Source organism: Panthera uncia, chromosome B4, assembly GCF_023721935.1.
Source record: "Panthera uncia isolate 11264 chromosome B4, Puncia_PCG_1.0, whole genome shotgun sequence".
NCBI classification, from domain to species: Eukaryota; Metazoa; Chordata; class Mammalia; order Carnivora; family Felidae; genus Panthera; species Panthera uncia.
This window is the reverse complement of record NC_064809.1, coordinates 75,219,606-75,236,382: the sequence shown is the minus strand read 5'-3', so window position 1 is coordinate 75,236,382 and position 16,777 is coordinate 75,219,606. Positions and strand designations below refer to the sequence as shown.

Here is a 16,777-nt window from a genome sequence, read left to right as displayed (position 1 = left end):
AAGGTATTTACAACCCAGAAATAAAAGCAATTAGCTCCACAAAGAACAGGCTTGAGGAAACAGGACTTTGACTACAGGGGAGGAATTAGAAATAAAGAAAAAATTCCTCATAGTAAAAGTGATTAAAGTAGAAACAGGCTATCAAAGGAAATCCTCAAATCTGAGTAACTTGAAAAAAAATATGATGACTTAGAGACAGCCTTGCCTACAGGCAAAGGTTACAGCAAGCCCTTTGGAATTAAGCACACAATGACTCAGGACTGTTTGACATAGAAAGAACCCACCAGTGTCTTTGCAGAAGGAATAAGTGAATTAATAGACAAGTTTATTAGGGTTCTTACCCCCAAATCCTCAGGTAGTAATCCTTGAGTTGCCCTGCAGTATTCAATCTGTCTGTTCATCCTTCTTATCTTTGCTGCCCTTGCTCCTCTCCACCACAGTTTGTGCTCCGGCATAAATAAGATGCAGCTTTTCCATGACCTGGAATTTTCTACCATTGAATCATGTCAGCTGTGCACATACACACTATCACCCAAGCTCTGTGTAAGTGATTTGATGACTTAGGTATTTTAAAAGTGCCTCGCACACAGCAGATGCTCAATTAAGATTCATTTCCTCCTTTCTTTCCTTCCGTTTTTTTTTTTTTTTTCTCTCCCCTGGTAAGGAAGGGAGGGAAAAAACAGGAACCAACAAAAGACAGATCTCCTGTAAGATAGCATTCTTTGGTGTAAAAATACTGAAGAGATTTAAACCACTTCTCATTGCCTACCTTGTGTCTGTGGGATGTAGGGAGACAGGAGTTTTGACCTTTTCTTTTCGTATCCCTTCTGTGTGATGTCCCCTAAAATAGCAAGAAACAGAAATAGGTTATGCATTATTCTTACTCTGCGGTTGTTCACTGTAAAAATAAAATTAATTACAGAGTGTTATAGAATTACCACATAGAGAGTAGGGAAAAAAAATGGATAGTTCTTTGCCAAGGATTTTGCTATGTGTGATTTCCCACAGTCTTGGAGCCGACTCCTTGTGGAAAATTGTAGGGCTTGTCTCCACACCAAGCCAGCATAGCAATATGCTGCATACCATGTCAGAGATTCCCGAGTTCCTAGGCACCCCTCGTTTCCTTGGTATTTAAGATAGACCAAAATGGAATGCTGCAAGGCTGGCAGACAAATGATCTCTCCCAAGTTTCAGTCTGACCACATGAATGCCACTGGCATGGGAGGTACTCTATGGAACCACGCAAAATCAAGAGTCTAGTTCAGGGGAGGAGTCAAGGTTCAGACACTGGGGTGGGATCCCTGAAAGGCCTCTCTGCATCTTAGTAGCCATGCTTGAACCAGGGCTGGAATTCTCATATCCCCTCCCCTTGATTCACTGGTTCGTATTATTTATGTACATGTTATGTCCTTTTCACAAGGTTGAATTAAAAAGTATACTTGAAGCACACAAAAATTACACATGCAACAAATGCAGTAAGGATAAACTGATTAATAGAGGAAAAAATGTGTGGTTCAAGTGCCAAGAAATATGCTAGGTATTAAAGAAAGAGTAGCAGATGAATGGGTAGAGAGCAGGGTTAAAAGGAACAGGAAACACAGGAGAACAAAAGTTAATCAAGGGAGAATGAGTAATTCAAAGCTGGGGGAATAAATATATGTTGTGAGGTGACACGGTAGAGCATTGTTTTCTAAAAAAGAACTTTCAGGGGCGCCTGGGTGGCTCAGTCGGTTAAGCGTCTGACTTTTGATTTTGGCTCAGGTCATGATCTCACGGTTGGTCGTGAGACCTGCTCTGGGCTCTGTGTGGAACCTGCTTGGGATTCTCTCTCTCCCTCTCCACCACCCATGAACCTGTGCACTCTCTCTTAAAAAAAAAAAATAAAAAAATTTAAAAAGAATTTTTTAATTAAAAAAAAAGTTTAAAGTGAAAATTTAGCATAAAAAGTAAGTTGCACATTAACATTTACAACATTGATGGACACAGATTCGAAACCACGAGTGGTGAATGTCATTTGCCTTTCACCTCAGCACAGGACTGATGGAGTCGATGGTGGGGAGGTAGCAGAGCTCACTGAGGGGCGTAAGCAGGGGAGTGACACAGGCTACACGGTGCAGCAAGTTAGTTCACTCTTCCTGAGGAGAGTGAGATCAAGGGCAGAAGCCAGAGAGACTACCTGTTACCCTTATGCTACTACCTACAGTGATCTGGGCAAGTTAGGAGTAGCTTAAAGACAGTGGTATAAGGGATGAAAAGAAGTGAATAAATTAAGAGAGATATTAGGGAGAAAGACTGGACTGGATGGATATGGGTGAGAAGGTTTCTGGCAGATGGTAGTGCTATTCCATGACAGAGAAATACAGCAAGAAATGCAAGTTTGGCGGGCTAAAGAAAACCAGAGTTGAGCTTAGGAGAGGCCCATGAAACACACAAAAGGACATGTCCAACCAGCAACTGGATTTGTGGATCTAGAACTCAGGAAAGAGGAGACAGTTTTGGAACGATCAGGATATAGCTGAAAAATAAACTATTACCATCTTTTCGGAGTAATGTGGCAATTTCTATCAAAATTTTGATTCACCACCTGCCTTTTTAGAATTTATACGATGACAATATGCACACAGGTGACAAAAATCAAATAAGAATATTGCCTGACTCATTCTTTATAATGAAAACACTGGAATGAATCTGGATGCTTACATCATAGACCATCTATACCAGTGGCTTTCAACTGGGAATGATTTTGTTCCCCAGGGGAGAACTGACAATGTCTAGAGATATTTTTGTCACAACCAGAGGGAAGGGATGCTACTGGCATTTAAGGGATAGAGGCCAGAGATGCTGCCAAGTGTCCTGCAACGCACAGGACAGTCCCACAATGAAGAATTAGCCAGTCCAAAATGTCAATAGTGTTAAGGATAAGAAACCCTGGTCTACATAATACTAGGCCGGTATTCCAAATGCACTGGCACAGGAAGATATCTAAGATACAGAAAGGGTAAAAACGCAAGTTGCAGAACAGTGAGTATAATAGGATCTAATTTTGTAAAAAATAGCAATAGGTATGTTTGCATATATATAGAAAATAGTCTGGAAGGCTATACATACATTAAATAAATGTTTACCCTTTGGGGAACGGGAATATGAGGGGTTTCACTGGTTTTACATACTTTAACAAAGTTTGATTTAAAAAAAAAAAAAGACCGAATGATTTGCATAATCTCAAAAATATTTTTTTCATTAAGAACGAATGGTTCTATAAATACGTATTTGTAAACACAATAAGATGGTCACAGTGTGTGTGTGTGTGTGTGTGTGTGTGTATACATATATATATATATATATATATGTATATACACACATATATATGTATATATATATAAAACAGGGAAAAAGCAAGATAGTAAACAGTTAACACAGTATATTCAATTTTTTGAATAATAATATTTTTACACATACAAATGTATACATAAAGAAAGTCTGGAGTTTTACGCACCAAAATATTAACAGTGGTTAGCCATGGCTTGCAAAGTTATGACTGGTTTTAGCTTCTTGTCCTTTTTGCTTATCTGTATTTTCTTACTTTTCTATAATGAACATCCACTATTTCAAGAAACAATAAATACTCAAAAGTACAATCACAAATACTTATTAGACTATACAAGTTTAATCACAATGGCCCTTCATCTCTGGTCTTCTAGGGAAATAAGGGAAACCCATAGTGCATTTTTTGGAAATAAAAACCAAACCTTGTCAATTAGCAAAGCGAAGGGTTTAGGTAATCCCCAACAATACACACAACTAACAGAGATGTGGGAGCCTACCAAGGAAAAAGAGGAAATCAAGTCTTTTATTGCAAAAGAAACAATGGAGCATTCTCCTGCCCCATTTCCCCCTCACAAGCTTCCCTACCTCCACTGTACATACACATCCCACTCCCTGAAGGGCACAAAGACCACTTCTGCTGGCTCAGAACACATCTGATAAAGTAAAAGGCCTTTATAAGCTTTCTTCAGGGTTTAGAGTCTCAATCATTCACTGTCAGTAACTGATTGTGGGAAGGACTGGTAGACTTGGGATCTTGGACATTCATCAACGACTAACCGTCTTGAGTTTTGAAAAAAGTCAATCAATGGGAGTCTAATTCAGTCATGACAACCAGCTCCATTAGATCCAGAAATGAGCAAAAACATTAAGGAGACCCAGAAGATGAACTGCGATGAGAATGTGAGGACTGTGGTGATGAGCCTTTAAAATGCCCTCCCCCTTTTCTAGGACCACAAGAACCTGCTCAAAAGCCACCTCCTCTGTGACACCTGCTGCAACTTCTAAGTCACTTCTTCCTGGTGCCCCTTCAACTCTGCACTGATAGCACTTAGCACATCGCTGGCATTTTAATTGTTTACACATCTGTGTTCCTACTAGACTGTGCACTTGAGGGCAGGGATTGTGTCGTGTTCATCTCTGTAGCCCGCCCACAGCCTGGCACAACAGACACTTGCTGAATGAATGACTGAATGAATTAGTAAGGTGGAGGCAGTGAGAGAATAACAAATCAAAGAGACATGTGTACTTGGGTGGAAAACTGGAAATGGGAGAAACAGCAGTCTTTACATTAGCAGGAGCTGAAAGGCCCAGGGAGAGAAATCTAGTGAACCAAGTTTTTTGAAACTTGGCAGCTAGACTTCAAAGGTGACCAGAAAAGCAGCACTCGGCCTGCCTGAAGAGAGGAATACATAAAATCACTGGGCACTAAAAAAAAAAAAAAAAGTACATAAAATCACTGGGCACGAAAAACTGAAGGAACTCCACCAGATACTGATGGATCCCTTAGCCAGGGGAGGGCAAGACCTGACTGAAGGAATTCAGTTAGCACACATAACTGAGTCTGTTAGTCTACATTTCTGTCATTGCCCACCTTCAGCCTGCCATTCTCACCACCAGGAGTTAACCAGTGTTTGCTGCGCCAAAGCAACATTTTCCAAACACCCAGTTTTTGAGAATCACCTGAAGGACTTGTAAAAATACAAATTCCTGGGCGCCTCCCATGAAGATTCCGACTCACTAAGTCTCGATTAAGACACAGATACTTGCAATTCTAACCAGTGCCTTCCGATGAGTCTTTAAAAAATCAAGCAGGTCTGGAAATCACTGCACTGAAGAATCACGTCTAGAGCGTGCTGGGCGGTTCTGCTGACTTAATGTGAGGAGGGGACAGGAGAAGAGAGGAAGAATGTTGTCTTGGTGGTAACAGAACCTCAGGGGAGAGCAGGAACCTCGGGAGCTCGAAGACACTCAGTCACACCATAGGCATTCTTACTCAGGACAGATTTTCTGCCATCTGGCATATAAAACAAAAAGGAGTGCCGTAACTATACCTGTATAAAATTTGCATTAAAACGGCACAGATCTAAGTTAAACCTGTCGTTCAAGTTTTTTGAGAGCTAAACAAACAAAGAGAGGATTAGCTTTCCCTTGCCACCAGGGTAATGTTATTTCTCCACCCACATACTCACACAGAAGAGCAGCCACTCGCAGGGATTCACAGACCAACCCCCCCACCCCCACCCCGGCAGGCGTGGAGGCACGCAGCCTGTAAGAAGATGCAGGGACCCACATGACTCAGGACTGCCCAGTTGCTCTGGCACAGTCACGGCTACGATACTGAATAGCTGACACCAGACAAATGGAAAGATACATATGTGAGGCAGAAACTAAGGGAAATACATTCCCAATTTCTCTCCTCGCCTAGCTGGGATCAACGAAAGCAGCTTGGCACAGGCAGCCCAGGAATCATCTTTAAGCAGAGTGAGGAGGGGGCTGGCAAGAGGTGTGTGAGAGCCACTAGCCACCCAAGCCTCTTGAAGGTCAGCAGTGAGAGGAGGAGGAGTCCTACAAACGGGTCAAGCCATTTGAATGTATATTTGCACCGGTGAGGTGGTTTGGTGCTGTGGTTAGCACTTCAGAGTTTGTGTCAGACAGAACTACATCTGGAGCACGGCCTTACCATGTCCTGGCTTTTTGGCTCTAGATGGGTTTTACTTGCCCCTCTGATAAATCTCGGTGTCCATGTGTGTAAAATGGTTAACAGTAATCTCTGTCTTGCAGTTTTTATGGTGATTCAGACTACCTGGTATGGGGTCTGGGCTATATAACAAACTTTTACCGAAAGCCTACTGAAGCCTACTACTGGCCAGGTGGGGATCGGGGCCAGCAGCTATGTTGCAAAGAGAGAAGAGGAAGGCAAGCAACAATGCTAAGAGTCCATAATTGAGTGCTGTGGGAGAGATGCACACCAGACACAGTATGGAACCCAGAGGAAGCATCATGATCTCTGCCCGGGTAGGGAAAGGAAAGCTTTAACAGAGCAGGTGACATTCTGGGTGGGGTGTGGCCTTTCATTCTAATATCAGAAATATGACATAAACTCCTAATGATGCAGCCACCTAGTGGTTTGCCCTGCGGCTGACTGCTCTGTATGGATATGGCCCTGTTTGATGGTTCCTGCACGATTTAACCTGTCAGAGAGAAGCAGAACAATGCTCGGTAATTTTCAGAGATGACCTTGTACGCACCCTGAGCAAAACAAACACGGGGTTTGGGAACTTCTGGAGGGTCACCAAATGGTATGTATGTAGAATCTTGATGGACGGAGAGCAAGGGTTACAGTTTCAGCCATAAACTCTTTCTGCTCCAACGGAAATAAAAAGGTAGGTGCCACCACAGCCCTGCCTTAAACTCATACCGATTCAGTCAGAGGTGGCAGTGGCTTGGGGGACTTTGGGAGGTCACAAAAACTTTTTTTGAGCACCGAATGGATGATATCCAGAGTGTCAAACAAAGAGGAAAAAAAGAGTATCTATGTCTTTAAGAAGTTCCGGTCTAATGGGACGCCCGGGTGGCTCAGGCAGTTGAGCCTCCGATTCTTGAGTTCGTTCACCTCAGGCCATGATCACACAGTTTGTGAGACTGAGCCCCATGTCTGGCTCTGCACTGACAGCGTGGAGCCTGCTTGGGATTCTCTCTCTCCCACTCTTTCTGTTGCTCTCTGTCTCTCAAAAATATATGAACTTTAAAAAAAAGTTCCCAATATAAACAAATAATTACAATAAAAGTGGCAAGCGCTACGCTAAAGATCACGTAAAAGATTCTATGGGAACAGAAGAGTGGTGATAAGGAATAATAATAACACTCTAAGAATAAGTAAATAACAACAATACTCATCGAAGGCCTACTATGTAACAGTCTCTGTCCCGAGAGCCTCGCAACATCCCTTATAAAGTGATATTTTTATCAGTCCCATATAATAGGTGAGGTTACCGAGCCACGAAAAGTTTCAGCTACTTGTCACAGTCAGACCCAGTAGGCGCTGTAATCAGGATCTGAACCCAGGCAGTCCTGCCTCCAGGGCCCCTCCTCTTAAATACTACCCTATCATCATTTTTCAGAGAGAAGCTCCAACTTTAGCCTCGGAAAGACTGGGAAGACTTCACAGTCTCTTAGGCTGGGTCCTGAAGGAGGACTGTCAGGACTGTTCTCAAACCCACAGCTGCGGAAGACAGTACCATACCTGGGGCAACAGGACAGAAAAGCTGTGAACGCAATCTCTGAGGAACAGACATTGGCCCTACAGTGGCTCCTCCGGGCCCTGCTGCCTCGGGGGATTCCACCGTCCGGGCCTCAACAGGGACTCTTCAGATACCTGGTTGAAATGGGCTGACATTTATCTCACGGGGCATCGATTTACTTCCTTCTTAACTAAATGCCACTATATAATACAACCAGCATTCTAACTTTTCATAATATTCTGACAGCAATTCGTCTGAGTTGCCTAAAACTCCCCTTCAATAAACAGAAAAGACATCATTACTACAGAACAAGAAACAGAGGTGAAAAGGTAAATGTCTGGCTTAAAGATACAGAGCTAGGCAAGCATCTGGGTCTCTGGCCTTTTCTTATTGTTCTTTGTCCATTGTTTACTCGTAGGTGGCCCCCAAATCAGATGCAATAAAAGTATAAAACTAATCTATTGTTCATAAAATGAATAACATGAGATAAACAATTTTTCTGACTCACTCCAAAATATAGATGACTTTCCAGAAGGCATTAAAAATCCACCCCCATCCCCCATCTCCCACCCCCCAAGCAGAACCCTGCATGAATTGTGTCTTTTAATTATCTTTTATTTTTTTTTTTTATTTTAATTTTTTTTTTAATTTTTTTTTTCAACGTTTTTTATTTATTTTTGGGACAGAGAGAGACAGAGCATGAACGGGGGAGGGGCAGAGAGAGAGGGAGACACAGAATCGGAAACAGGCTCCAGGCTCCGAGCCATCAGTCCAGAGCCTGACGCGGGGCTCGAACTCACGGACCGCGAGATCGTGACCTGGCTGAAGTCGGACGCTTAACCGACTGCGCCACCCAGGCGCCCCTAATTATCTTTTAAATGAGACAGCCAACTGTGGAAACCCTGTCCAACTGCAGTTTAAAAACAATCAGCAAAAAGTCATTATACATCATTACTAAGTATTCAGCTAACAGAAAATGTGGCCTTTTTTTGTTGTTTAGGAGTAATTAGGAGGGAAAGAAATGAGAAACTAAGAAGAAAAACTTCGAGAGTCATCACCTTCTAATCTACAGCTGTAGCTAATAACCTATTCTATCCTCTACATGTAAATCTTAGGCCAGGAAGGTGGTACATATTGGCTATGGCTGGAGATGGGGACTAGGACGGGGCTATAGCCATTTGTATGTATATGTATAAATAGCCATTTATACATAAGGAATGGAAGCAGACACATAGAAAAGAGCCAGAAATATAGCTGAGAATGTGATGGAGGCAGATCTTAGCAAAATTTTAAAAGGCAGAGGGTTTGGATGCTATCCAGGAGACGCTGGCTACAAGACAAAGAACAATTTTTATTAATTTTTATCATGTTCGCCTTAAAACAATTCTATTCAGTGAATTACATATACCTGTCACCCATCCTCCAAATATCCCCCTCCCTCCGCTTCCAGAGGTAATATATAAAGGCTCACAACAAATATACATTTTTTCCCCCAAAAGCACTGTTTTTATGTACACAGAGTCCTAACCACTTCAGCGGCAGGAGGAGTGGGAGAGGTTCATGGCCACACAGAACAATGGCCTCACCCCTTAAACCAGCCATGGGGTTTTTTGGCCTTTGTCTTTCCCCAGTTTTCTGGCTATATCTGAATTGAAACTGGCCAACAGGATTCTAAAGAATTAAAAACCTTGAATTATTTTTTAAAAACTCCTTGTAGTTTCTTTCTACACATATGTAGAATTAATCTTATGTTGAGAGAAGGGTGAAAGCTACAATATACCCAGTTTAGCCAGAAAGAAATCTGTTAAAATACTTCAATCTGTTGAAAGAAGATGAGAATTTTTATTTTAATCTAATTTTTTTGGAAAAAAAAAATCAGTGGTTCTAAAAGTCTTCCATTGGCAGCCTACAAAAGCTATAGTTTTATCTTCTTTTAACTCAAACTTGCTAATCTTACAAAAGATTTTCAAGGAAATTAACTTCAGGACATTCAAATTTCCATTCTCAGTAGACGTCCTCTCACCTCATTTAGGACAATAACTAGACATTTTCCATGTCAAGAACTTGAGAATAAGCCCAGATTGCTTTCTTCCAAAACGCAAATCATAGAATTGTTTTGGCTGCACAGTTCTGTTTTCTAGGTCAAATATACATGACTTCTTACAGATGGTATTTCACCTACGGCATCAAGCAAGTTCAAACAAATAAAAAGCAACAGAGTAAAGCCCTTGAAACACACTGAGAAACTGAACTCTAAGCCTGACTACATCAGCAGGCAGCTGCCTCGATTAATCCACCTAATGCAAAAGGTATGTTCATTTGTCCATTAGAAAAACTATGTCTGCAAATAAGAAATTTGCTATACAAATGCCCTGAATGTCTAAACAGAGCAGGAGGAATCCCTGAGATGGTTCTGCAGGTAGAAAAAGCGTGGGTTCTAGCATGAGGCAGGTCTGGGTTTGGACCCTGAGTCTTCCGATTTCCTGGCTCCATGACAAGTTACTGAACAAGTCGGCCTCAGTTTCATAATAGGTAAAACTGGAATAACTCCTAGCTTTAGTGCTTATGATGAGTCTTAAATGAGAATAAACGCAAAAGTCCCTGGCACATAAGCACACATTCAACTAGTTTTAGTTGACACCACTCCAGCCCTAGCCCCACCCTTAAGTCCCAACAATAGCTTTATCCTTAAAAGGGTTATCTAGAAAATTCTGGTTTAGTAGGTTCTCTTTAACAACAACAGCAGCAGCAACAACAACAACAACAGAGGAGAGAGTGAATTAAGTGTCCCTCTAAAGACACATCAGGGTACGAGATCTTTAGCAATAAGAGCCAACAAAATGAGTTACTTTGGGCTAACAGTCTAAAAGAAGGAAAGCTGACATCAAAGAGGAAGTACAAATATCTAAACCAGAAGTGAGTAGAGATTAGTTTAAACGAATATATGTAAATTTGTGTAAATAAAATAGTGCCACTGTGCACAAAACAGGATTATAAGCATCTAACTATGGGTGCTGTGATGATTTAGGGCTAAAACTGCAAATGCCTAGGAAAAAAATCCTAGAAAAAGTGAGGGGGAGTGATTTTCTTTATCATTTCTTTACCTTCCTTTTATCTTTATTTTTCCTCAGAAAAACCAGATAACTGTTTCTTTTGAGAACAGCTAGGTATATTCAGTTGCTCTACCTTACTACCGGTCTCCACCAGCATCATTTTTTAAAACGGCATAAGCAATAACATCGACACCAATCACTGAAACTGAAGTAAATAGGTCATGCGTCAAGCATTCCTTATCAATGGTATAGAAAAAAATAACACCCGCTCAAAACCTAAGTATGTCATCTTGCAAATGCAGAAATAAAGCGAAAATTAAAAAAAAAAAGATGAAGAATTTTGTTGGTAGCCGATTCATACTGGAAACCAAAGATACACAGGGAAAAACAGAAGTACAGAACCGCTGCTGGTACGCAGATCACAAAATAAGCAGCTCGTGTGGGGTCAGCGGAAAGGGCTTTCCCAGTGAGGCAGAAAACAGATTATCTGTATGCGTTTGGCACAGATTTAGGATCTCAGATTCCAGGCGTCAGGAGATACGTTCTCTCCAAACCAGCTCTTTGGGTCCTGGGCAAGCCACTATACTTCTCCGGGCCTCGCTTTCCTCATGTGTAGGAAGGAGGATCCAGTGAGCATGAAATCTAAGGCTGCTAATGTGTGATGAATGCCACTTGCCTGGCATGTGTGGCAAGTCAAAACCGAAGAAAGATATCCAGTAGCCATATGATAGATGAGCTCCAGGATAGATATATAGATTGTCAGCATCAGCGTAAGAGGTGGTAAGTGAGGGCCTGAGTGTGAATGATATCATCAGAAGGAATGCAGTGTGAGAGGAGAAGGCAGCCAGAAAAGGAATCTGGGAGAAAACTAACATTTGAAGAATGAGCAGAGGACAATGAGATGATACTGGGGCACAGCAGGGAGACCAGGAGGGAATGGAGAGAGAGAGGAGGGAGACGGAAAGAGAGAAGGAGAAAATAATGTACTGTCACAGATGTAAAATAAGGATAGAAAAATACCTGCTGCATTTGACGACTAGATCAACAGTGGTCCAGACAAGAACAGCTTTAACAGAACAGTAAAAGAAGGCAGAATATTGGATAGTACTGAAGAATGGATAAGAGGTGAAGTGAGAGTAATAGATTTTTTTCTTTCAGCATGTTTTGTTATAAAGTGAATGAGATATGGGGAAGTCTACAAGAGGCTACAAAGTCAAGGAGAGTGAGTCTTTGACTCGACCAACAAATACTAAGGGCTTCCTACCTGCAAAGCACTACTTCAGGGGTAGGAGACAGAAGAGAACAGACATGGTCCCCAAATTTAGCCATGGTAATGAAGTTCATAGTCTCTTCGAGCACAGAGAGACATCCAAAACCAATCATATAATTAGTGACAAGTGGGATAAGGGCTACAAAGAAGTTGTCCAGGGGGGCTGAGAGACCCCCGATTAAGAGACTGTGGCAGGCACACTGCTCAATGCCACTGCAGGTTCCAATCCCGGACCCGACCTAGCCTGGGCAGCTGGGGAAGTGACATTTAAGCTGAGACCTAAAAAAACCAGTTATGTCTAAATATTTTGAAAATGAAACAGGAGCTGGGGGCAGGAGGGCTGTGGACCTGCACTGGTATGCTAAGCATATCCACCCCTCCCCCCCCCCCCCCCCCCACCCAGACGATGAATGGGGTGGGTCTGGGCAGGAGCACAGCTGAAAGCCAGGGCAGTGCAGCAAGTGGGGTGATACGAGGTTCTGGAGACAGCGGGAGCCCAGATCCTGCAGGGCCCTCAATACCATTCCAAGAATTTGGGATTTTACTACAAATGAGAGAGAAAGCCATCAAAGGCTTTTAGCAGGGGAGGAAGGTGATCAAATAGAGCAAAGGAACAAGGTATCTGATAAAGACTAAAATTCCTGCAAAGATTAGAAGGAATAAGATCCAGAGCTGGGGCCTGGGTTCCCTCATGGGTTAGCTCCAGGGCTTCTGAACCTATGCTGGGAATGTGGTATGTGTCCTCCATCTGTGAGCGCTTTACGGGCGTGGAGATGTTTATCCTCAGCCCCTGGGCCAGCCAGGCAGAGCTTACAGGAGCTGGAAACCTGGGGCAGTCACCTCAAGTAGGCAAACAGACTTCTTATCCTGTTGTATTGAACAAATATCATCAGTTTCTGTGTTTGTCAAGATGTATGAAAGACTGGGGGTGCCTAGGAGGCTCAGTTGGTTAAATGTCCGACTCTTGATTTCAGCTCAGGTCATGGTCTCCTCCTCCTCCCTGAGTTTGAGCCCTGCATGCGGCTCCGCACCGACAGCCCTGAGCCTGCTTGGGATTCTTTTCCTTTCTCTCTGCCCCTCCCCTGCATGCACTCTCTCTCCCTTTCTCTCTCTCTCAAATAAATAAATTTTTTAAAAAAGATGCATTAAAGACTGGAAGTATGGTCAGACTTTAGTATCTCTTCCTCTAAGAAAGGAAATAAGGGTGAATAAGTAAGTACAGCTGTTGGGGGAGTACAGGGAACAGGGCAGAAGGCAACAGGACTCTGGTCTGATAATCCATAAATTTCTTTCTGGGGAGGAACCATAGTAAAAGTTTTCATCCATTTCCCCCTCTGAATTCATTTAGTATTTATCTCATGCCAGGTACCATTCATCTAAAGCATTAACGTGAGTATTGACTCATTTAATCTTCAAAACAATCCCATGCGGTAGTATTATTATTAGTCCCAGTTTTGTCCCAGTTTTCAGGTAACAGAGTGAGGCACAGGCAGATTAAGTGACCTGCACGAGGACACACACTGGGAGATCTAGCTTCAAACCTGACAGTCTGGCTCCAGTGTGCAAGCTCCGAAACCACCACTGAAAGCTGCCTCTCTAAGGTACTTTGCTGAGAGGGATGGAGAGCTGGAGGAGAGTAAAGACACTGAGTTGCCACCAGACGAAAGGGAGGCAACATGCTCTGAAGCTGATACAGACTACAGTCTGGGCTCTGCCAGTTAGTTGTTAGCCAGCCGTGTCTGAAAAAGCTAGTTAACCTCTCTAAGCTTCAATTACCTCAACTGTAAAACAAAGATAATAGAACCTAACTCAATGTTATAAGGATTAAAAAGATAACATAAGCAAAGTTCTTGGTTCCTGGCACAGAGTAATAAGCACTCAAGGACACCTGCTACTCTAATGGCAGAAGGAATTAATGAAAGAAATGGAGAGTGTGCCAGGCACTGCTGAGGGTCCAGGGAGACAAGAACAGAACTTCTAGCAGCACTCATTTCCAGTTTTGTGATTTTCCCTAGCGGGAAAAATTTCACTGCGGGAAGGCTGCTGCTGCTTTGAATAATTTAGAGCTGGGGTTTACTAGGAAAGGAGGATGGAAGGAAGGAAGGAAGGATGATGGGATCCAGGCTAGCAAGTATTTATTCATCAATAGCCAATCAACCAGCAATAAATGCTTGGTGAATAAATGATGTGCAGTACTATCAACCTAACTTCTGTAACTTTTTAAAGCTTCTAGGGGAGGGGCGCCTGGGTGGCTCAGTCGGTTAAGCGTCCGACTTCGCTCAGGTCATGATCTCACGGTCCGTGGGTTCGAGCCCCGCGTCGGGCTCTGGGCTGACAGCTCAGAGCCTGGAGCCTGTTTCGGATTCTGTGTCTCCCTCTTTCTCTGACCCTCCCCTATTCATGCTCTCTCTCTCTCTCTCTCTGTCTCTCTGTCTCAAAAATAAATAAATGTTAAAAAAAAATTTTTTTTTAATAAAAATAAATAAATAAATAAAGCTTCTAGGGGAAATACAGTCAGGATCCATCTTGGGTTGGCTGATCACATCACCCTCAGGAAGAAATGACAGGATTCCAAATGGAGAAAGCTGAAAGGAATTGGGCAAGGGAGGTCTGGAGGGTATACAAAGGTTCCCTGCCAGGCCAGTTCTCCTTTCCTGCTTCCCACACCTGCTTTTCTCTTCTCACTTTGAACCTATTAAAAACAAAACAGCGAAAAAACTATTAAAGACAAAAATCATGGAAAGGTGATAAAGAACAGAGAAGACTGAAGATCATTTTATGTTTTAGAAGAAACACTAAAAATTGAAAATTTCCTAGGCCTCATAAAGGTCCAGGGGAGGAGCAGAGACAGTCAGTTGGTGTGGGGAGCAGCTCTGGGGGAACTGGTGGAAGTTGTGGAGGTGGGGGGGGGTGGTCAGGTCTCTTGGAAGAGAGATCAAAGGGATGGATTACTAAGGGAAGAGGCAGAGGGAGGCAGAGGGAGAGGAAAAGCAGAAAACCATCAGACGCAGTAGTGGAGAAAAGGGAGTTCCTAAATCCAACAGGGTCCACCCTGGATCAAACATTCATAAAAGACAGCCAGCTGTTGCCACCAGTTCCTCTTTTCCCAGGGCAAAATTTAAAATAACTAACTGGTGGTCACTATTTTTAAAGATTAAACAAAAACAACCCACACCCCTCAATGCAGTCTCAGGAAAAGAATAAATGCTCAATGTTAATAATCCTCAGGAATAGAGAGGCTCCCTGAGCAAGGGTAGGAAAACAAGCAAAAAGAACAAAAATGAACTTGCAGCCACATAATATGCAAAAGAAAGCTGTCAAGGCATTTCGGTAGTCCAAGAGCTGATGTTCTTAGCAGGGGAAAAAAGTAGAGTGAAAGGATGAAATATGATGAACTGCTTAGAGATTTTTATACATGACTTGTAATTTCATAAACACCTATCTACCAATGTTTAACCAAAGTTAAATCGAGATGTAACTTTCGATTTGGCTGATAAAGTATGGTGTGTGTGTGTGTGTGTGTGTGTGTCTATTGTTCCCCTAGAGATATTTAAACCTCCAATATCATTACCAAAAAATCCACCTCTTTCCTGTAGTTTCACTTGAAGCAAAAAAAAAAAAAAAAGAAAAAGTAAAAAACAATAACAAATTCCTTCCTAAAATAGCAAAGACAACAATGAGAGGAATAATACTTCAGAGTTTGAACAGATATTTCCTGTACTTCACTCAATGTACGAATCACAATCAAAATTAGGAATTAAAGGGAAAAAAACACCACGACTGCCACATACCCCCAATGACAACAAAAAACCAAGTATAGCATTCTTTGGCTACACTTGCCCCTCAAACAGCAAGACACCACCTCACGTCTGAATATAGTATTACAAACGAGTAAGCCCTGAATGCTGTCAATATATCAAAGGTGAATATTAAGCAGGATAAACACTTCTCATAATGACAGTGGGGGCAGTCATAAGAAAAACCATTATTCCACAATAAGTGCTAGAAATAATCAAATGCTGGATTTGTTCAATTATAGTATAGCTATATACTCAGACTTTTTAAACACTTTATTAAAATTTTTGCATTACAAATACTGTCATTATGAATTTGAAATAATATTTCCTTATTCCCTTTCCCATTTGAAATGAGTTTTTGTAATACAGTTTTTTCAGAATGTAATTAGGATGTTTTCACAGAACATGAAAGATGAGGAAACATCAGTATAAAAAGCCAAGTATAAAAGGAAAAAAAGCCAAGCATAAGCAATCTGTGTGCCAAGGGATTTAAGGAAAGACAAGTGCCCCCATCATCTCTTCTTTTGTCTTTCACAATAGAATTTTTAGCTGGGCAAAACAACTACTGGATAAAGACCACATTTCCCAGTCCTCTCACAGCTAGGTGTGGTCAAATAAGTAAGTTCTGGCCAATGTGGTACAGACAGAAAAAATGTGTTAGAATACATCCTCCCCTTTTCTCTCTTCCTGATGGCCGAACTGGGGTTTTGGCAATCAGCCATCTCTCAGACCATGCGCTGACAGACAAATCCAAGGATGGTGAAGGAACAAGACAGAAAGAGCCTGAAGCCCAAGACTTCATGAAACAGAGTTGCCTGCCATGCTAGTGCAGACTATTACATGCCAGAGAAGTCAATTTCTATCTTGTTTAATACCTGTTATTCGGGACCTCTGTTACATACAGTCAAACCCATAATCCAACAAGTACCTAATAAATGAGCTGATTTCCACTCAGTGGCAGCAAGTAACTGCTGCTACTTGATGTCCTCACCAGAACTATAAACCAGGGTTACTAAAACTTTTAAAAGTTAACTCTTATATAGGTGAAATATACTCTCACAAACTTTTCAACGTTAATCCCCTTGATAA

General features: G+C 42.0%; 1 protein-coding gene across 4 annotated transcripts in view; it reads right to left on the bottom strand.

The window, feature by feature from the left end:
- Positions 1 to 16,777, bottom strand: part of DIP2B (disco interacting protein 2 homolog B) — a 226,750-nt gene that overhangs the window by 117,594 nt on the left and 92,379 nt on the right. For all 4 annotated transcript variants that reach the window (XM_049627296.1, XM_049627297.1, XM_049627298.1 and 1 more), the window contains exon 2: positions 770 to 841. In XM_049627296.1, the coding sequence (XP_049483253.1) occupies positions 770 to 841 (72 nt within the window). The remainder of the gene's footprint in view (positions 1 to 769; positions 842 to 16,777) is intronic.